The 22965-nt window shown below is 36.3% G+C and overlaps 1 protein-coding gene across 6 annotated transcripts in view; it reads right to left on the bottom strand.

Moving 5' to 3' along the window:
* Positions 1 to 22965, bottom strand: part of ARHGAP24 (Rho GTPase activating protein 24) — a 783348-nt gene that overhangs the window by 267946 nt on the left and 492437 nt on the right. For all 6 annotated transcript variants that reach the window (XM_082838944.1, XM_082838945.1, XM_082838941.1 and 3 more), the window contains one exon: positions 10367 to 10454. In XM_082838944.1, coding sequence (XP_082695070.1) covers positions 10367 to 10454 — 88 coding nt within the window. The remainder of the gene's footprint in view (positions 1 to 10366; positions 10455 to 22965) is intronic.

The following is a 22965-nucleotide window of genomic DNA, read 5'->3' as shown; positions in this document are numbered from 1 at the left end:
GTTTAAAAAAAAAAAATGAAGGGTGTGCCTGGCCACTTCCCTATAGGGCTTATGGATAAAACACATTTCAGAGAAGGAACCCAAATGCCATCCCTCTGCCCCTGACTATTACAAGAGGAAGACTAGAAAAGGGGAAGTGCCACTTGGATATAACAGTTTTCAAGATGAACACTATTTTTTTGAGGAGAAAGAAGAAAATTCTCTGAACCATCAGAACAAGTCAGGGGAGCACAAGAGAGCTGCTCATCAATTTTGAAGCTAGAACTGTCACCTAGCACTTCTCCAAGTTGCAGACTCACATGATGTGTGAAACCACTGAACTGCTGGGTGTGAAGCTCATACTTCATGGAGAAGGGGGCAAGATGGCAGGGTTGAGGGGGTCAGTGACAGTGAAATAGCCTGTATATCCCCTACTTGGCAGACCAGGGTCCATGAGTTTCCAGGTAGCTGAATAAGCACAAAGCAAGCAGCTGGCCTTTGAGCCATTTTGTTGGTAGCCCATCAACCAGGACCATGCCCAAGGTAGAGATTCCTATCACATGACATGCATTTCCAATTCTAGGGACATTATAAAATCTGCAAAGGCACCTCATGAGAGAGTCAGCACTTGAAGAGGTGTGTAATAACCAGTCAGTGTTAAGGTGCTACACCCCAGCCGTAGCTTCTCTGCAGGAAGATCTCTACCTCCTTCCATTTCTCTTGGTATCATTACCAGAGAGAAAAGGCAGAGGAGTAAGAAAGAGGATGTGAGGAGTTTCCCTCCACTTGAACCACTAGAGCAGCAGAAAGGTCTTTGCTGTACCATGAGGCGGAAAGATCCTACACAGGAGGGAATAAGCCTTCAACATAGCCAAGTCGGGAGTAGTTACTGCCAACAATAAACTCATTTCATATGGTTGACTTTCCTCCACCAACCTGGTAAATATATACACTTCAGTAAGTACTCGGCACCTTGAATTATATTGCACTAGGTGTTACGGATATAGTAATGAGAAGATAGATGTGGTTCCTAACTATATGAAGTACATACTTCCTCATCTCTTTTTACCTGTCTCTGTCTCTGAATCACTACTTCTTCTCCCTCTGGCAGGCTATTCTTCTAAGAAAGCTAAGACATCAGCATTCCATCAATTACTCTATTTTATTTTAACATCACAAGGGAAACATGCACAGAAAACATTTTGAGAAGGAAAGAAACCGACTGCATTTTCCCTCTTCGAGGACTATGCATTAAAGGTCTGCCAACATTTCTCCCTCAACCACATTTCCCCAGAGCTTAGTACTTGGCCATAAAAGCTCACTCCAGTCTAAAATTTGGCATCTCTAACAGCAAAGTCTGCAAATTTGCCAATTTGGATCACATCTCCTTTTTGAATAACAAGCAGATAAATAGGAAAAAATTGGAGTGAAATGTCACAAATCATGACATTATTCAGAGAGACAATTCCTTTCATGGGATAGTACTCTATAAGAAATTAACCCTAAATTATGGTAATTTGTTTCAGATAGATTTTTACAAAAGCCTAAAATCTGCAGAGGAATGTTATACAAAAACAAATGTAATTAAGTACTGTAATACAAAGACCTGAAACCCTCAATTCTATTGGAAAATCTTGAGTTTTCTTTCAAATTTACACATGATTATTATTTAATTTCATAGGACATTTCAGACTAAAGCAAAACCAAAAATGGAACAAAACAAAGTAGCATACATGGAAAAATAATAAAGATATACAGGTGCTAAAGATATATACATATAATGTGTATATAAATATACATTATATATTTTGTTTTATATATATATATATATATATATATATATATATATATACACACACACACAAGTCTACACACTCATACACAAATGTGTGTGTATGTATATACTGCTAGGATATTTGGCAAAGAGCTTTCTGGAGGTATTTGCCATTTTTGCTAGAAATCATTATAGGCACATATGATTAAATAATTTAATCCTATTCATCATTTTTCATTGATTATACCTTGGGTAGTTGGGCTTGAGGTATTTGTCCATAAAGACAGAATCGTGTTGGATATGTAAGTATCATTTGCAGGATGGGATTTTAGAAGTTGTGATCGACAAAATTCCACAGAGAAAGTCAGTGTAGAATAAGTATGTGTTACAAGGATCTGCAGACAGGCAGTCCTTCAGAAGGTTCTATACAAGGCATTGACCACATTTCTCCAATTCTTCCTGTTTCCTGCATTTTCTGACAAGTGAAAACACTCTTGGATTTTCCAGATTCTCTATGTCAAACTATCACACAATTGGAATAATTAGAAAATATTATCTTGTCATTCTCATTTGCAAAGATAAATCAAGTGTCATGCTATCCCTAAGTAATCTTTTTTTTTAACATCTTTATAGGAGTATAGCTGCTTTACGATGTTGTGTTTCTGCCATATAACAAAGTGAATCAGCTATATGTATACATATATCCACATACCCCCTCCCTTTTGCGTCTCCCTCCCACCCTGCCTATCTCACCCCTTCTAGGTGGTCACAAAGCACTGAGCTGATCCCCCTGTGAGATGGAACTGCTTCCCACTAGCTATCTATTTTACATCTGGTAGTGTATATAGGTCAGCACTACTCTCTCACTTCGTCCCAGCTTCCCCTTCCACTTCCTGATGTCCTCAAGTACATTCTCTACATCTGTGTCTTTATTCCTGTCCTGCCCCTAGGTTCGTCAGAACCATTTTTTTTTTAAGATTCCATATATATGTGTTAGCATACGGTATTTGTTTTTCTCTTTCTGACTTACTTCACTCTGTATGACAGACTCTAGGTCCATCCATCTCACTACGAACACCTCAACTTCGTTTCTTTTTCTTGCTGAGTAATATTTCATTGTATATATATGCCACATCTCCTTTATCCATTCATCTGTTGATGGACACGAGGGCTGCTTCCATGTGCTGGCTATTGCAAATAGTGCTGCAATGAACATTGTGGGACATGACTCTTTTTGAATTATGGTTTTCTCAGAGTATGAGCTCAGTAGTGGGATTGCTGGGTCGTATGATAGTTCTATTTTTAGTTTTTTAAGGAACCTCCATACTGTTTTCCATAGTGGCTGTATCAATTTACATTCCCACCAACAGTGCAGGAGGGTTCCCTTTTCTCCACACCCTCTCCAGCATTTATTGTTTGTAGATTTTTTAATGATGGCCATTCTGACTGGTGTGAGGTGATACCTCATTGTAGTTTTAATTTGCATTTCTCTAATGATTAGTGATGTTGCGCATCTTTCATGTGTTTGTTGGTAATCTGTATATCTTCTTTGGAGAAATGTCTATTTAGGTCTTCTGCCCATTTTTGGATTTGTTTTTTTTTTTTTTTTTTTGATATTGAGTTGCATGTGCTACTTGTATATTTTTAGATTAATCGTTTGTCAGCTGCTTTGTTTGCAAATATTTTCTCCCATTCTCAGGGTTGTCTTTTTGTCTTGTTTATGGTTTCCTTTACTATGCAAAAGATTTTAAGATTCACTGGGCCCAATTTGTTTATTTTTATTTGTATTTCCATTTCTCTAGGAGGTGGGTCAAAAAGGATCTTGCTGTGATTGATGTCATAGAGTGTTTTGCCAAAGTTTTCCTCTAAGAGTTTTATAGTGTCTGGTCTTACATTTAGGTCTTAAATCCATTTTGAGTTTATTTTTGTGTATGGAGTTAGGGAGTGTTCTAATTTCATTCTTTTACATGTAGCTGTCCAGTTTTCCCAGCACCACTTATTGAAGAGGCTGTCTTTTCTCCACTGTATATTCTTGCCTCCTTTATCAAAGATGAGGTGACCATATGTGCATGGGTTTATCTCTGGGCTTTCTATCCTGTTTCATTGATCTATTTCTATTTTTGTGACAGTACCATACTGTCTTGATTACTGTAGCTTTGTAGTATATTCTGAAGTCGGGGAGCCTGCTTCCCCACCAAGCTCCATTTTTCTTTCTCAAGATTGCTTTGGCTATTCGGGGTCTTTTGTGTTTCCATACAAATTGTGAAATTTTTTTGTTCTAGTTCTGTGAAAAATGACATTGGTAGTTTGATAAGGTTTGTGTTGAATCTGTAGATGGCTTTAGGTAGTATAGTCACTTTCACAATGTTGATTTCTCCAATCCAAGAACATGGTATATCTCTCCATCTGTTTGTATCATCTTTAATTTCTTTCATCAGTGTCTTATAGTTTTCTGCATACAGGTCTTTTGTCTCCTGAAGTAGGTTTATTCCTAGATATTTTATTCTTTTCGTTGCAATGGTAAAAGGGGGTGTATCCTTAATTTGTCTTTCTGATTTTCCATTGTTAGTGTATAGGAATGCAAGAGATTTCTGTGCATTAATTTTGTATCCTGCTACTTTACCAAATTCATTGATTAGCTCTAGTAGTTTTCTGGTAGCATCTTTAGGATTCTCTATGTATAGTATCATGTCATCTGCAAACAGTGAAAGTTTTATGTCTTGTTTTCCCTTTTGGACCCTTTATTTCTTTTTCTTCTATGATTGCTATGGCTAAAACTTCAAAAACTATGTTGAATAATAGCTGTGAGAGTGCGTAACCTTGTCTTGTTTCTGATCTTAGAGGAAATAGTTTCAGTTTTTCACCACCGAGAATGATGTTGGCTGTGGGTTTGCCATATATGTCCTTTATTATGTTGAGGTAGGTTGCCTCTATTCCTACTTTCTGGAAGGTTTTTATCATAAATGGGTGTTGAATTTTGTTAAAAGCTTTTTCTGCATCTATTGAGATGATCATATGGTTTTTCTCTTTCAATTTGTTAATATGGTGTATCACATTGATTGATTTGCATATATTGAAGAATCCTTGAATTCCTGGAATAAACCCCACTTGATCATGGTGTATGATCCTTTTAATGTGCTGTTGGATTCTGTTTGCTAGTATTTTGTTGAGGATTTTTGCATCTATGTTCATCAGTGATACTGGCCTGTAGTTTTCTTTTTTTGTGACATCTTTGTCTGGTTTTGGTATCAGGGTGATGATGGCCTTGTAGAATGAGTTTGGGAGTGTTCCTCCCTCTGCTATATTTTGGATGAGTTTGAGAATGATAGGTGTTAGCTCTTCTCTAAATGTTTGACAGAATTCGCCTGTGAAGCCATCTTGTCCTGGGCTTTTGTTTGTTGGATGATTTTTAATCACAGTTTCAGTTTCAGTGCTTACGATTAGTTGTTTATATTTTCTCCTTCTTCCTGGTTCTGTCTTGGAAGGTTGTACTTTTCTAAGAATTTGTTCATTCTTCCAGGTTGTCCATTTTATTGGCATAGAGTTACTTGTAGTAATCTCTCATGATCCTTTGTATTTCTGCAGTGTCAGTTGTTATTTCTCCTTTTTCATTTCTAATTCTGTTGATTAGAGTCTTCTCTCATTTTTTCTTGATGAGTCTGGCTAATGGTTAATCAATTTTGTTTATCTTCTCAAAGAACCAGCTTTTAGTTTTATTGATCTTTGTTATTGTTTCCTTCATTTCTTTTTCATTTATTTCTGATCTGACCTTTATGATTCCTTTCCTTTTGCTAACTTTTGATTTTTTTGTTCTTCTTTCTCTAATTGCTTTAGGTGTAAGGTTAGGTTGTTTATTTGAGATGTTTCTTGTTTCTTAAGGTAGGATTGTATTGCTATAAACTTCCCTCTTAGAACTGCTTTTGCTGCATCCCATAGGTTTCCGGTCGTCGTGTTTTCATTGTCATTTTTTTCTAGGCGTTTTTTGATTTCCTCTTTGATTTCTTCAGTGATCTCTTGGTTATATAGTAGTGTATTGTTTAGCCTCCATGTGTTTGTATTTCTTACAGTTTTTTTCCTGTAATTGATATCTAGTCTCGTCGCGTTGTGCTCGGAAAAGATACTTGATACGATTTCAATTTTCTTAAATTTACCAACCCTTGATTTGTGACCCAAGATATGATCTATCCTGGAGAATGTTCCATGAGGACTTGAGAAGCAAGTATATTCTGTTGTTTTTGAATGGAATGTCCTATAAATATCAATTAAGTCCATTTTGTCTAATGTGTCATTTAAAGCTTGTGTTTCCTTATTTATTTTCATCTTGGATGATCTGTCCATTGGTGAAAGTGGGATGTTAAAGTCCCCTACTATGTATGTGTTATTGTCGATTTCCCCTCATATGGCTGTTAGTATTTGCCTTATGTATTGAGGTGCTCCTATGTTGAGTGCATAAATATTTACAATTGTTATATCTTCTTTTTGGATCTATCCCTTGATTATTATGTAGTGTCCTTCTCTGTGTCTTGTAATAGTCTTTATTTTTAAGTCTATTTTGTCTGATATGAGAATTGCTACTCCAGCTTTCTTTTGATTTCCATTTGCATGGAATCTCTTTTTCGGTCCCCTAACTTTCAGTCTGTATGTGTCCCCAGGTCTGAAGCTGGTCCTTGTTGACAACATATATATGGGTCTTGTTTTTGTATTCATTCAGCCAGTCTATGTCTTTTGTTTGGAGCATTTAATCCATTTACATTTAAGTTAATTATCAATATGTATGTTCCTATTCCCATTTTCCAATTGTTTTGGGTTTGTTTTTGTAGGTCTTTTCCTTCTCTTGTGTTTCCTGCCTAGAGAAGTTCCTTTAGCATTTGTTGTAAAGCTGGTTTGGTGGTGCTGAATTCTCTTAGCTTTTGCTTGTCTGTAAGGTTTTTAATTACTCCATTGAATCTGAATGAGATCCTTGCTGGGTAGAGTAATCTTGGTTGTAGGTTTTTGCCTTTCATCACTTAAATATGTTCTGCCACTCCCTTCTGTCTTGCAGAGTTTCTGCTGAACGATCAGCTGTTAACCTTCTGGGGATTCCCTTATATGTTATTTGTTGCTTTTCCCTTTTAATATTTTTTCTTGTATTTAATTTTTCATAGTTTATTTAATAGTTTGCTAGTTTGCTTCTCCTTGGATTTATTCTGTATGGGACTCTCTGCACGTCCTGGACTTGGTTGACTATTTCCTTTCCCATGTTAGGGAAGTTTTGAACTATAATCTCTTCAAATATTTTCTCAGACCCTTTCTTTTTCTCTTCTTCTTCTGGGACCCCTATAATTTGAATGTTGGTACATTTAATGTTCTTCCAGAAGTCTCTGAGACTGTCCTCAATTCTTTTCATTCGTTTTTCTTTATTCTGCTCTGCAGTAGTTATTTCCACTCTTTTATCTTCCAGGTCACTTATCCGTTTTTCTGCCTTAATTATTCTGCTATTGATTCCTTCCAGAGAATTTTTAATTTCATTTATTGGGTTATTCATCATTTTTTGTTTGCTCTTTAGTTCTTCTAGGTCCTTGTTAAATATTTCTTATATTTTCTCCATTCTGTTTCCAATATGTTGGATCATCTTTACTATCATTACTCTGAATTATTTTTCAGGTAGACTGCCTATTTCCTCTTCATGTGTTTGGTCTGGTGGGTTTTTATCTCGCTCCTTCATCTGCTGTATATTTCTCTGTCTTCTCATTTTGTTTAACTTACTGTGTTTGGGGTCTCCTTTTCGCAGGCTGCAGGTTTGTAGTTCCCGTTGTTTGGTGTCTGCCCCTAGTGGGTGAGGTTGTTTCAGTGGCTTGTGTAGGCTTCCTGGTGGAGAGGACTGGTGCCTGTGTTCTGGTGGGTGGGGCTGGATCTTGTCTTTATGGTGGGCAGGGCTGCCTCGTGTGGTGTGTGTTGGGGTGTCTGTGAACTTATTATGATTTTAGGCAGCCTCTCTGCTAATGGGTGGGGTTGTGTTCCTGTCTTGCTAGTCGTTTGGCGTGGGGCATCCAGCACTGGAGCTTGCTGGCCATTGGGTGGAGCTGGGTCTTAGCGTTGAGATGGTGATCTCTGTGAGAGGTCTCGCTGATTGATATTACACGAGGCCGGGATGTCTCTGGTGGTCCAATGTCCTGAACTTGGCTCTCCCACTTCAGAGGCTAAGGCCTGACACCAGGCCAGAGCACCAAGACACTGTCAGCCACATGGCTGGTGCTTCTGGAAGGATGAGTGTTTCTTTCTAGTTCTGCTGCACAACACGGTTCACCCATGTATACAGGTGAAGCAGGGCCAGGAATGAAAAGTCCTATTTTCCTTTGTGCTTAGTTTAGCTTCACTTGCTCACAGGGTGCCACATGCAGATGCCTTGCCCCAGCCTTTCCAACCAGAGTTTCTGGTGCAAAAAGCCCTAAGTAATCTTGATTTTGCAAAAATTGGTTAAAATCATGTGATACCAACCCTCACATCCTCATACAAATACAGAAACATTTGCTTGGAAATTCCATCCTAATGTTAGGGACACACCAAAAACCCCGATGACCAAGATTCATGGCTCAAACACTGGATTCTCAATGCAGCCATTGTGTTTTTCCAATTCTCTCTTTAAAGAAGCATTTGGCACAGTTCTCTTGTCACTCCATAAGATGATTCAGAATTATAAAACCTAATTTAGAAGCTACTACATATTGTATTAATGATTCAGAAAGCATCTTTTCAAATGAGCTATGGGCATAGTATTGATATGTTTATTTCCATAATTATTGCAGCCAACCTGAACTTCCTTGAAAAAAAAATTTTTTTTTGGAATGACAATCTTCAGATTCTACAGCATACAGTCATAAACCCCTTAAGCTTTGCTCATTAAAAGCCATTATATCATGCATTGCACTCGAAACACATACCCAAGAACTGCAACCTTGGAGGGGAGGTTTTGTGATTTCATGGGCTTGAAGACACAGCTCTTCTGAGAACAGTCTTGACAATATCTACCTACAGTATATCAGAACATCTTCCCCAAAGAGTGAAATCTCTACACATTTAGTAGACTTGCATGGGAAAGTGGACCTTTAGTGTTATTGAAGATACAGAATCAAAGCTTTCAGTTTAATACCATGCTCATTTCAAAGCCCACAGGCCTAATGTCTGAGAATAAACAGTGAAAGAAATTTCCTCTACTGATACTTCAAAGACTTTGAAACATCTGGAATTTGGTTCCATATAGGGTATTCCACCAAGAAGTAAGTATAAAAAGATTTTAATAGAGCAAACAGGATTCAGGTTTCCTACAATATGTTCTCCCTGGGGGGAAACAACACAATGCATCCGACTAAGCTTTCTGCACTTCAGCTGCATTAATTAACATTTAGTCATGGATTCCATTGTGAGCCAGATGAACCCAGAGCTACAGCTGTTTTCATTGAGGAGAAAAAATATGCTTTCAGATTTTAGATTCTTAGCATTAATAAATCTTGGGAAAATGTTTTATTGACTGCCTTTGTACTGGCATTATTGATATGCATTACATATTAGTCACCCAAATAAAGTCACACTCACCCTAGGCTGTGATTAAGTCAATGTTAATATCACATTAACTGGGTCAGTCAGAGCCAAAGCTATGAAAACCAGGTTCCTAACTCCCTTTTTCTTACACCAAGTATTAAAGAAGGGCTAATGAACTGATCAAAGAAGTAGATCACAGCCTTGAAAAGAGTGTTGCTGGGTGAGTCAAAGACTTAAGTGGAGATCAGGTATTCAGAGAGGGGTGGATGCAGATGACTAAAAAAAATGAACAGATGTTGAAGAAATGTAACTGCAGGATTTGATGACTTGGCAGAGACATTCTCAATGCTACCAGCCAAACATGTGGAAGTGGTTGGTTGTGAATGAAGATGAGGTACAGAACTGCAATCCTTGGTCAGTTATTTAAGGAGGGTTTTTGTTTTGTTTTGTTTTTATAACAAAGGCTCCTTAAAGATGCAGTTTTGGGGCTTCCCTGGTGGCGCAGTCGTTGAGAGTCTGCCTGCTAATGCAGGGGACACGGGTTCGTGCCGCGGTCCGGGAGGATCCCACATGCCGCAGAGCGGCTGGGCCCGTGAGCCATGGCCGCTGAGCCTGCGTGTCCGGAGCCTGTGCTCCGTGATGGGAGAGGCCACGGCAGTGAGGGGCCCGCGTACCGCAAAAAAAAAAAAAAAAGATGCAGTTTTGTAAGAAAATATGACAGTGAATCAGCTGGACAAGGCATTCTACCTGGAACACCTAGTCAAATTTCATGCCACAAGAGCACTGTAAAATTACCTTTGTCTCCAATAGTCCCTAACAAGTGCTGTGTCATGACTTCTGGTCAGCTCTGGAGTCTCATGGACAAATGGAAATCCAATAGTCATGTGGACACATGTATGTGTGTACATGTGTTCATTTGTACCAGTGTACAAACCTGGAATCATTATCTGTGTAAATACTAACCAACATTGACCCTTGCCTCGTCAAATTAATGTTCTTAGCCATGACTCAAGAAAAATAGAGGCTGTCTGACCTGTCTTCACCTTTACCAACATGGAATGGCAATAGTTGAATCAAACCAGAAAACTATCTTACCTGGAACTACTTCAAAAAGGAATTTCCCTGGGCTCTCTTCATTGCAGGGATGTTCAAGGACTTTATTTCCAGGCAGAAAAATAGTACCCTGTGAACACAAATGTCCCAAACATCATTATCAGATGGCAAATATTGAATTTCATCATCAGTGAATATTCAAGGTGCATCTGTAACCCAGGATACAGTAATATGCATCAGACTCATTTATATTCCCATCTAGTCCAAAATCATGTAACAGCATCATATTCATTCAACATTTAACAAATATTTGTTGAGCACCTAATATATACAAAACACTGTGTTAGATGCTGAGTTCATTTTAAGCACCAATTTATTAAATGTATTCTGTGTGCTGAAAATTTTTACTGAGCATTCAACCAACATAATATTACTTGTTAGAATAATCTTATAAGGTAGGTATTATTTTCCCCCATTTTATAGCTGTGAAAACCAAGGCAGAGACACTCAATAAGTTAGCCAATGCTGCCATAGCCTTCTCTTGATTATTCCCTCTCTTTTCTTTTGGATTTTCTTCTCTTTAGTGCATCATTTTCATCAGCACAGAGACATATTTAAAAGTCGATCCTATTTAAAAAGTTACTTTGACTCCACCTCCCACTCCAGTTCTCATTTCATTTTTTTTTCCTTCCCTAGCAAAGAGTTGTCTACACTGAATCTATTTCCATTATTTGACATTATTTCCATTATTTGAGCTTATTTGACGTTTCCATTTGGATATCTCAAAAGCATCTTAAACTAAACTTAGTCAAATTAAAATGCAATTAATTCAGGTCCTATTTATGTATTCCCTAACTCAGCACCATCTTGCAATCAGCTGCAAAAGCCAGAAACGTAGCAGTCATTATTTTTATTCTACTGTAACTTTACCACCACCAAGCCCTAGTCCAAGAGACTGTTGTCTCCTTATCTGGAATGTTTCAAATACCCATTCATTAAATTCCCCTCAATACTGGAACATCTTTTAATCCATTCTTTTTCCTTAAGGTGGTCAGAGTGATCTTTAGAAACAGAAATTTGATCTTGCAACTTTCCTGCTTGAAAATCTCCAATGGCTTTCCTTTGTCTTAGAATAAAGCTCTGGGAGGTCTGGCTCCACCTACACCTTTAAACTAATTTTTCCACTCTTACACTTTCAATGCTTCCTATGATCTAGTCAATTGCCCTTCTATAAATGGCATCATGCTCTCATTTACCTTAGAACTACATTCTTTCTCTGGTTGTTTTATACCAATTTTTCAGATTGACTACATCTAAAATATACTTGCATAGCTTCCTGAATTTTCCTTAGAGTGATTTACTAGTGTATGCAATTATGTTATTTGTAAGATTATTTAATTAATGTTTATCTCTATCATTAAACTATAAAAGAGCAAATATAATGCGTAGTTTTTTTTGTTGTTGTTGTTGTTTTCTTTTTTTTGCGGTACGCGGGCCTCTCATTGTTGTGGTCTCTCCCGTTGCAGAGCACAGGCTCCGGACGCACAGGCTCAGCGGCCATGGCTCACGGGCCCAGCCGCTCCGCAGCATGTGGGATCTTCCCGGACCGGGGCACGAACCCGTGTCCCCTGTATCGGCAGGCGGACTCGCAACCACTGCGCCACCAGGGAAACCCATAATGCGTGTTTTTTACCCTAAGCTACTGCCAAAGCCTAGCACTTCACCTGGCATAAGGTTAATGTTTAAAAAAGGGTATTGCTGAGTGAATGCGTACTGTTAGTACAGTAAACCCAGTATTCAAAACCAAGCATGCTGGATTCAAAAGCCTATACTCTTATCCACTATATTATATTGTCCATTTTCCCAGCTTTAAGCAATAGTTAGCTCAAATAATATTTTACACAACTTTCATTCTGCCTGGTTTGGCAGAGAATATTATCGTCATTATATTTGTCCCTCCTTCTGGGCTTAGAGTGATAAAGCATAGCACTCCCTAACTAAAACCTAAGGAATTACAGGTTAGAAGGGTACCTCCCCATCTGTCTGCACCTTACAAGGTGAGGTGTTGGAGGTACTGCCTTTGTTTTCCTCCTCCAGGAAGTAAAATTTCCTACTTCTCATCATATCTAGTGTCCTCTTGCCTATGGATTCCATTCTACTTACTGGTATTTTTTAAATAATTTAAAAGATTACTAAGACTTTGAAAATATTCATTATAATTAAGACCATTTATAGAGAGGTTTATATAGAGCAATAAAATCAGTTGTTTCAATTACTCGTTTACTTCCTGAAGTGCTTTTGTGAAATAATTAAATGTGTGATTTAGCTCAGTTTTAGAACATACCATCTAACCTTCTAGATAGACACAACATTCATTTCTGCATGCATGTATGTTTGTATGTATACACGTATGACATATTTAATTCTGTCTTCAGGCTCTATTTAGGATCTTAAACTGTACATATGTCCTATAAGTTGAATTCAAGCCACTCTTCTACATAAACTATTCCCCTCTATGAAATCCCAATCAACTTCACTTGATAATTAAAAGGCAGAGTAATGCTATCCTTTGTTGTCTTTTTTTGTAGATGAGAAATAGCTACTTCTGGCTAAAATTATCATTTTCATTTTCAAATTTGACATTATATTTATATTTTGACAGTTTTCCAAACAAATTGTGATGTAAAAATAATAGTTTACTTATCAGGAGGCAATGTTTAGGGCAGGATATACTGCAATTGCCAAACCTTTTCTGTGGTTAGTTCATTAAGCCATTCAGTAAGTAAAATAAAGTCATTTAATTGAAACAACTAACTTGATCACCTTGTATAGAAACAAAGCAGTTAATATCTATAACTAAAAGAAGGGTGTTAATTGTGATAGTTATCTTCTAAGTATTTTGCAGTGTATATATTGTCAGAAAATGCACATAAACAAACAAAAATCTATAATTTACCCACCACCATAGATAACCAATATTAACACCATATGCACCTATCCATATTGGTATGTATTTATGTAAAAGTGTGTATTAACATATACAGTAATTTTTACAAAAATAGTAGTCAAAATATTTATTATCTGCTTCAAAACTTAAGTCATATATTGTTATTATGTCAGTTTAATAATCTACATCATTTTAAAAAGCTGAATAGCATAGTACATTACTTCCTTGAATATGCATACTATCACATCCTTTATTATTGTAAAGTGTTTATGATTTTTTGTAACTGTTATTACATATAACATTTCCATGAACATCCGTGAAGTTAAACCTTTGAGCTTCTCCTTAACTTATTCTTTAGGACAAATACCTACAAGAGAAATTAGTAGTCAAAAAGTATGCACTGTTTGTGTGGGTTTGGTTAATTCTTCCAGAGTTGCCGTAAACTAACTAACCAAACTAACAACTAATAAACAAATACAATTCAAGTACCTCACCTGATTAAAACATAATGTATTGAGACACTACCATATGTCAGATAATATTTCTAGAACTATCTCAGGTGATGTGAGGTATTTGAAAGAAATAAATTCTACTCTCAATAGAAGAATAACAGTATATAACTATTGAACAAGTGAGTGTCAAAGTAGGTTGAAAAAATATATATATATATAAAGTAAAAGTTTAAGAAGAGAGTGCCATAAGGGCAGTCTGATTAGTTCGAAAGATAATATGAAGAAAATGGTTTTTAAAGGAGGTTAAGGTTTTAAGATTTAGCGAGCTAGGGGTAATCTTCCCAAATGGAGGACGTAGTATCAGCAAAACAGTAATTAGAACCATATGTGCAGAGCACGTTAGACTAAGGAGAAGATTCATGTGGAGGAATAGTTAGGAAGTAAGGCTTCTTGGTGATGTTGAGGACATGCTGTGGGAAGTTGAACACTAGGCAGAGGACGTTGCACTTGATGTCCATGACAGCTGAGAACCAGAGTAGGTTCTTGAGCAAAGCAGGAGATTTAAAAATACCACCTCTTAGAAGTTTGTTACCACAAAGCAATTAATTTGACATAAGAGAGCAAAGTCAAGACATAAAGGTGTCAGCAGTAGAAATGGCATAAATTTGTATTAGAGATGAATTATTAGAGATCTATTTTGAGGAAATATGAAAGAAACTGGTCATATCTTTAACTCAGGGAATGAAGAAGGAAGAGTCAAGATGACTTCAGTTTTTCTCTTCTGTATATCTGAAAGAAAGTTGATGCCTCTTGTTAGAAATGGGAAATTAGGAAGATTCAAGCTCCATGAGACCCATGCTCTTGAGCCCAAACTCAATTCTTTAATTTTTTGTTAGTAGCTATGCTGGGTATTCCTTATTTGCCCTCCAGATCTTCTATCAACCCATCACTCTATTCTGTACCCTAGGAGACTAACCTCTACAAATTGCATAAACCAGGCTCTCTTGACCTCTGGCTTCAGGTTGGTTTCAAGGCCACAGCAGGAAGTCAGAAAGCCACCAGAGTCAAGCCAAGATAACTCTCCCTCCATGCTAGGCAGCAATTTGACCCTAGTTGTATTGACTTAGTCCACAACTCCTAGACCTTCAGGCTTCTGCAGGTGCCAGTAGACCAGAGTGGTAATGGGTTCCTCCCTCTTTTTAGTCCCAGAGCTTTTTCACTATCCTTTTGGTTTCCAGTAACCTTTCCAACAAATTGTAAATAATTTCTTTACCACACACTCTTCAATTACACCTTTTGAGGTAGAGCCATCAATTTCTTGCTGTGGATCTTTAGTGACAAAATATCCAGGGTGCAAATATTCTTGAGTTTTTTAAGAAAGGGCATATTAACCCATGATGTTCAATATACCTCACTGCAAATTTTGGATGATCAGAGAGAAGAGGCTCAAGTACAAGAAAGGGGATGTACTCTTTTTGACAGTTCACTACATATGGCAATAATTATATGGCAATAGTTAATCAGCATATTCAGAATGGAATTACACTTATTTTTTCTCCCCTATAGGGAATATCCCTTTTATAAAGCATCTTTAAAACTTCAAAATGGAATAATATGCTAAATTCTTTTTTTTTATAGTTGAAAACTAAGAGTTGGCAAAAGAAACATAATTCAGAACCATACTAGTATTTTGCTTTCAGCTAAAATTGCTATTAGAAAAGCAGCTCATCTCTAGTTAATATCAGATCATTGAGCCCAAACCACAAGATATTGGGGTAAGACTAGATGCTGTTGAAAGTAAGCATGGTGATATTATTCTCTGGGATTTGGATTGGAAAAATGTATGCATATGCAGTAGCTTTGTTAGTTTCATAAGCACAATAATGAGATTTTTTTTCCAGCATGAACAATGATCATGAGCATCACAAGGAACAAGGCAAAGTCTCAGCTTGATAATATATGTGTATTTTTAATGTGACTAGACAGAGCTTTGAAAATGATATCAAGGTGAAATAAATATTACTCAACAATGTTTAGTAGAGTAAAATAGATTAGGTTTTAATAGCGTAGATCAGTGTGATTTTCTTCTTTGTATCAAGTAACTTCATTAATTCATTCAACAAATAGTTATTAAATAACACCTAGCATGTGCCAGGCCCTGTCTTAGGCACAGAGAATGTAATGGTTAGAAAGTCCAATAATGTCCTTGTACTCCTGGATCTGAGAATCACTCAGGGTAGGCAGAAAATTGGAGAAAAAAAAACCCAAAAACCCAACCTATTACAGATAAGCCCCTGTTATGAAAAGGAAACAGGTTACTGTATGCTTTCAAAGGACATAAAATTGTATCCACAAGTGCTCCAGCCATATCCCAATCTACAAATGACAATGAAGTCAGTGGTTAAGTAAATTTATTCTGGAGTCAAACTGCCTAGGTTCAGATACCCACTCTCCCACCGATTAGCCAAGTGACTCCAGGCAAGATATTTATCCTTTCTATTCTTCATGTTCATCCTTAAAATGGGATAAAAATACAACCTACTTTATAACTGTGAACTAATATATGTGTAGTTTGTAGAAAAATGCTGGGTACATGGTATTTTTAGTTGGTTTTTAATATTTTAAAAAGTCTTTCTTATATTCCAGAAGTCTGCAAGATATTTTGGGTCCATTTTTTGCTAATCCCCAAATAATAGGATGATTCTAGTAAAGGTTCAAAATACATCTGCTAGTATTATCATCTAGTTGAGTGAACAGGGAAGTAAACTAATTAGAAAATTTGAAGTCAGTCTATCATGTCCATAAGACTAGATTAAAACAAATAAACCTCTAATTAGCAATCATAATAACAAACAGCAAAGCAAAATGATATTGATAATGATGATTGCTAACATTTCTTGACCATATATTACTTTGCTAAGCAAATGCGTATTCTACTTATACAGTATCATTAATTTGCCTCGTGACTCTGTGTCATGACTCTCATTTTATACGTAAGGGAAATAAAGCTCAGGAAGCACCTAGCAAAGAGACTGGCACAATAGATTCCAAATACTTATTTGTATTAATTATTAACCCAATTCATGTTCTTATTTCTAATCAATTACTGTTACTTAAAGCAGTTTGAAGAATGTTTATAAATAGTTATTGAGTTTCTTCTTAGCCCCCGAAATAGTTTTACTGATTTCTGGGGTGCTTCTAAGGAATTACGAGAAGGGGAGACTTGCAAATTGGTTCAAATTTAGGATCTACCAAAATAATTCTGCAGTGCAAACTGCTTGGGGAACACTGACCTAAGCAGTGTTAATGTTTCCAAACTATTATTTAAATTAACAATGATAAACATAATAGCATAACTGTTTTATAAGTACTGAATAAATAGAAATAAATTCTCTATACAGATGTCTCATCTTGATGCTTTATATTCTAAACTGCAAATTAAGAACTTGAGAAGCATTGTCATTCTGGGTTCACTCTAATTTCAAAACAGCATTTGCATAACATTATTACATATGTTCAGACCCTAGGAGGCTAACAGGATAGCAATAATTGTGATAGAAAAAAAATATGTGCAGTGTTTTGATGTAATTTATTTAAAAGCTTTTAAATCTTTCTTTTCAGACACAAGGATCCCTTGCCCCATGTGAACTCCCCCTCTGGACAGAACAGAAGTTCTTGAATTTCTTCTCTGATGGGGTCCTTCTAAATGAACATTCTCCCTGGAAACACAGACATTATCATCCTAGCTACATGTTTTTAATTAATTGGACAATGGAGAAATTCCTTGACTACAGGGGAAAAAACAGATTGAAAATGTGGAAAAAGGAAGACATTATTCTAAAACCAAAATTCTATAATTACACTCTCAAAATTGGTAGATACCTTAGAAATTACTTTTTTCACGCTTATCTAATACATGAATCCCTTTGCGATACCACAGGCATCCAGAATTTTCCCACGACATCTATCTCACAACCTTTCTTAAGGTGCCCCATGCCATTTTTGAAACACTGTAATTGGAAGAAAAAAAATCCAACTGTTGACACAAACTCTATCCCCCAACAATTTCTACCCCAAATTCTTCCCTTCAGAGTGAAATCCCCCTTTTCCATCTTGAATCATTACAGCTAACCATCTGCTGAGACTTACTGTGTGCCAGCACTCTGATGTACATTTTAATCTTCTAGAATACCATGTGTGGAGGTACAATTACCACTGTCCACTTTACAGAAGGAAGGTTGAAGCATAAATAAGTTGAGTAGCATGCAGCTGGTGAAGTGCAGAGATGCAATTTGACCTTCTGTAAATCCAAGCTCCACTTCCTTAGCTAGTATTTTTTATATGATAGAAAGCTGCAGTGTGATTTATTCATTCATTCACTTACCTGTTTATTCATCAAACATATATTTAGTATGTACTATGTGTTGAGAATGCCAAAATGCTTAGAAAAAATGGAATGTTAGTATAGATAATCTTCAGATAGCCAGGTCATAAATAATTTTTATTTTGCTAAGTTTTTCTTATTTTTTTAAAAAGTTAAAATAATGAGCACGTATTACTGTGTACTAAGGAAAAATATACAAACTTTTTTTTTTTTTTTGCGGTACGCAGACCTCTCACTGTTGTGGCCTCTCCCGTTGCGGAGCACAGGCTCCGGACGCGCAGGCTCAGTGGCCATGGCTCACGGGCCCAGCCGCTCCGCGGCATGTGGGATCTTCCCGGACTAGGGCACGAACCCGAACCCGTGTCCCCTGCATCGGCAGGCGGACTCTCAACCACTGCGCCACCAGGGAAGCCCCAAACATATTTTTAACGCAAAGAAAAATGACAGTAGAAGGTAGGGTTGAATAAGCATTTTGGAGTCTCAAAGTTATACTGCCTTGCGGTAAGGACTGTTGAAGATAGTTCTAGAACATATCTAAATATAGTACAATACTCTGAATATTGGCCACTAGAAGATATCAGCTCCTAATCCCTGGAACCTGGGAATGTTATTCTATTGCGAAAATGGTCTCTGCAGATATGATTAAGTTAAGGATCCTAACAGAGAATTATCCTGAATTATCTGTGTGGACCTTAAGTACAATGTCAAGTGCCTTTACAAGAGCTCAACACAGGGAGATCTGTTGCACACACAGAGGAGAGGGTGATGAGAAAAGGGAGGCAAAGACTGGAATGACACAGTTGCAAACCAAGAAATGCTGTCACCAGGAGCTGGAAAGTTCCATCCTAGCACCTCTGAAGGGAGTTTGGCCCTGCCTACACCTTGAGTTTGGACTTTCTGGACTCCAGAACTGTGAGAGAATAAATTTCTGTTGTTTTAAGCCAACAAGTTTGTGGTAATTTGTTACAGTAGCCAAAGGAAACAAATACATATAAAGGCTTTGAAACAAGCTTTCTAATGACCCCTAGGGAGGAGTTTACAAACAGCTGACATTTTGAAAGGAGTCCACTGCTAATTCTCAAGTGCTGGTAAGTGGTGCCTAAATTTTAATTAGCCAGGGATTTGAGGGGAGAATCCACAGTGTGCAAGACATTCAAATAGGTGTTAGCTAAAGAAAATCCCTCCTCATCCAACCCTCTGCTCTCAATAGGAGGAATTGATTAAACCAGTGTCACTTCATGTCCTGGGATTCCAGGACGGAATATCTGTGGCAAGGTTAAGTAAGAGTCCTTATTCAGAAATGACTGAGTTCAACAGCTAACCCCTCTCAACTGGTTACTAGGACCTTGACCTTTTATTTCATGTCCAACAGTATGTGCTATTTTACCACATTTATTATTATTTCTCAATTAGAAAAATAAATGTCAGCTGCTCAGGGGGTGATAAATGCCAAAAGTTTGAAGCAAAGTCTATGGGAGGAGAAGAGAAAAGAAAAAAACATGTTTTTGAGTTTATGTCTCATTATGAAAGAGATATAAAGAGCAAAAACAGTGATAGCTATATAATGTTTATTAAGGGAAAATCTGGAACCCTAAAGAGAAAAGTCCAATAAGCCATTATCAATGGACCAGAAAGTTGTTAATAATTAAAACTTTCATTTAATCCTTTATCTTAATCAACTAATAAACCCTTTGTGTGTTTAAAAAGTAAAGCGGAAAAGACCTAGGTTTAACCTTGGAAGAAACGGTATAATAGCTAAATTTATAATACCAAAATAATCTGGGATGCTGAATTAAGTGATCATGCTAATTTTTTAACAACCAAGTAAAATTATTTTATAGTTTGTTTAATAACTTTCCATATATTTGAATCTTAAAACTGAGAAGTACAACTAAGAGGAAAAAAGTCATTAACAGGAAAAAGGCAAAGTAGGACTTAATCACACAGTTGCTTTTTACATTTTGAACTTTAAAATGAAAAATCTCCTTTGGCTTATTGGACACCTATTTTTATTGGCATGCTTCTACTTCTTTGACCTACAATTAATTATGTTCTATGTAATCCTTAAAATACAGTGCTGAAATTGTAAATACAGTGTGATATTTATTTTTGTAAAGATAATATGCTTTTTCAAAATTACAAAAGTTTGACAACATAGTCTGTTGCTAAGGAAAACATTACTCTCATCCACTGGTGGTAGGAGGGCAAAATGGTAAAATTTATACAGAGGGCACACTGGTACGATTTATCACACCCACACACATAAGAAATGGTTTATTTGCAAGGTCACTTGCTTTACAAACAGCATTGTTTGTAATAACAGGATTTGAAACAACTCAAGTGTCCATCAATGAAAAATTGGTTAAATAAATGATGATATATCTGGGTAATGGAATATTATGCAGCCACAAAAAATAAAATAAGCTATATCTATTAAAGAATATATATGAGAATACATATATTAATAGTTCTCTATGGGATGTATTATAAAGAGAAAGAAGGATAGCTCAATTTAGAAATAAGCATTCAGTATGCTATATTTTAAATAATAAAGAAATAATAACAAGAACATATATATGTATTTGGCTTTATTCACATAAAAAATCATGGGAAGAATATACATGACACTAATCAAAGTAGTTATCTGTGTGTATGCACCCCAGTGTTCACAGCATCATTATTTACAATAGCCAAGATATGGAAGCAACCTAAGTGCCCATCAACAGATGAATGGATAAAAAAGATGTTGCATATATACACAGACACACAGACACACACAAACAATGGAGTACTACCCAGCCATAGAAAAGAATGAAATTTTGCCATTTGCAACAACATGGATGGACATGGAGGGTAATGCTTAGTGAAATAAATGAGACAGAGAAAGACAAATACTGCATGTTATCACTTATATGTGCAATCCAAAAAATAAAACACATGAATGAATATAACAAAACAGAAGCAGACTCATAGATACAGAGAACAAATTAGCGGCTATCAGTGGGGAGAGGGCAGGGGAGAGAAGCAGCACAGGGGTAGGGGACTAAATGGTATGAACTACTATGTATAAAATAAATAAGCTATGAAGATATATTGTACAGCACAGGAAATATAGCCAATATTTATAATAACTTTAAATGGAGTATAATCTATAAATATATTGAATCACCATGCTATACACCTGAAACTAATATAATATTGTAAATCAACTATATTTCAGTTACAAAAAGTAGTTATCTATAGGGAGAGTGTGCGTGTGGAGTGGAGAATAAGGATGGATGGGAAGTAAGACTTTCAATGTAAACATTTAATACAGTTTTGATTTTGAAAGCAAATGAATGTTTTATCTACTCAGAAATTAAATTTAAAATGAAAATAATATGCAAAGAAAAAGTTTCACCAAAATACTAACACTATATACAGTTAAAACTTTAAATATTCTTGATACTGTTTTTCTTTAGAATTTCTACATTGCAAGTATATTACTTTTTTGATATAAAAATAAACCATTTTATGTTTGAGTTTGAGTTAATTCACTCAAAGTGTTAAAGATATATCTGGTGGGCTCTACACATGTTATTCTAGATGTGCTAAGACAACCTGGAACTAAGAACATGCAGGGAGTATGAGCATAGGCACAATTTTAAAACATGTTTGTTTCATATCCAAATTTCTTTGATAATGTGCATGTGAATATTTTTAAATTAATTTTGTCTTTCCTTGGCAAACAACTACTCTTCTTGCTTAGCAAAATAATCTCAAGGGAAAATATTAGTGACTAAACTTTTGGATTTAATAGTCTAATATTTTTAATCTCAGAAGTTCTATTGATTTCATAGTTGTTCTCACACAATATCATACAATGTGTTTTTCTGGCTCCTGCCCCAAGCTACTCAAATGTCATTGATTTCTTTCTCTATCTTAAAAATTTTGACTTGGCTTTACGATTAAGAAGCAAAGTGCTTCAATTCTAAGTATTCATTTTCACCATGCCTCTGTCAGATCGACAAGAGACAAAGTAGTAATCCAATTAAAATCTAATTTACTTTGCAATAGTTAAAATTAATATAACAGCCTTTCTACTTCTAAAATACATTAAGTAGAAATTTTTGTTGTTTTTTTGATAGCTATTTTAACATGCATTGATTTCCTACACAAAGAAAGCACTGTAACAAAACACAAGTATGCAACAAGCCAGATAGCTTGACAATGATACAATCATAATGCAACATGAATTGTTGCATTTCCTCTCTAGGTCAGATGATGTTTTGCATGCTGAAGATACAGCAGCATTGAAAGTAGACAATGTCCCTCTTCTCATGAAGCTTAGATTTTAATGAAGGAAGAAACACATATATTCACCCATACATAAATACATTTTAAATAACAAGGGAATTATTAAATGATGTAAAGTACTGTGTAGTTAATTAAAATAGGGTGTTACCTGTGAAAGTGCCTGGGTGGCTACTTTGGAATGACTGTTCAGGGAAGACCTCTTTAAGCAGGTGACATTTTAGCTGAGATCTAAATGCTAAGATCATTTGCCTTCCTACAATATTAAATTCTGTAATATTAATAGAGGTTTTACAAGGTTAAGACTTCCAATTCAAAAGATGCAGACCTATTAGAGAACGGACTTGAGGATACAGGGAGGGGGAAGGGTAAGCTGGGACAAAGTGAGAGAGTGGCATGGACATATATACACTACCAAATGTAAAATAGATAGCTAGTGGGAAGCAGCCGCATAGCACAGGGAGATCAGCTCGGTGCTTTGTGACCACCTAGAGGGGTGGGATAGGGAGGGTAGGAGGCAGACACAAGAGGGAAGAGATATGGGAACATATGTATATGTATAACT

This window comes from Leucopleurus acutus, assembly GCF_964270905.1.
Source record: "Leucopleurus acutus genome assembly, chromosome: 4".
In the NCBI taxonomy this organism is placed as follows: Eukaryota; Metazoa; Chordata; class Mammalia; order Artiodactyla; family Delphinidae; genus Leucopleurus; species Leucopleurus acutus.
The sequence above is the reverse complement of the archived record's forward strand: the minus strand, read 5'-3'. Positions and strand labels throughout refer to the sequence as shown.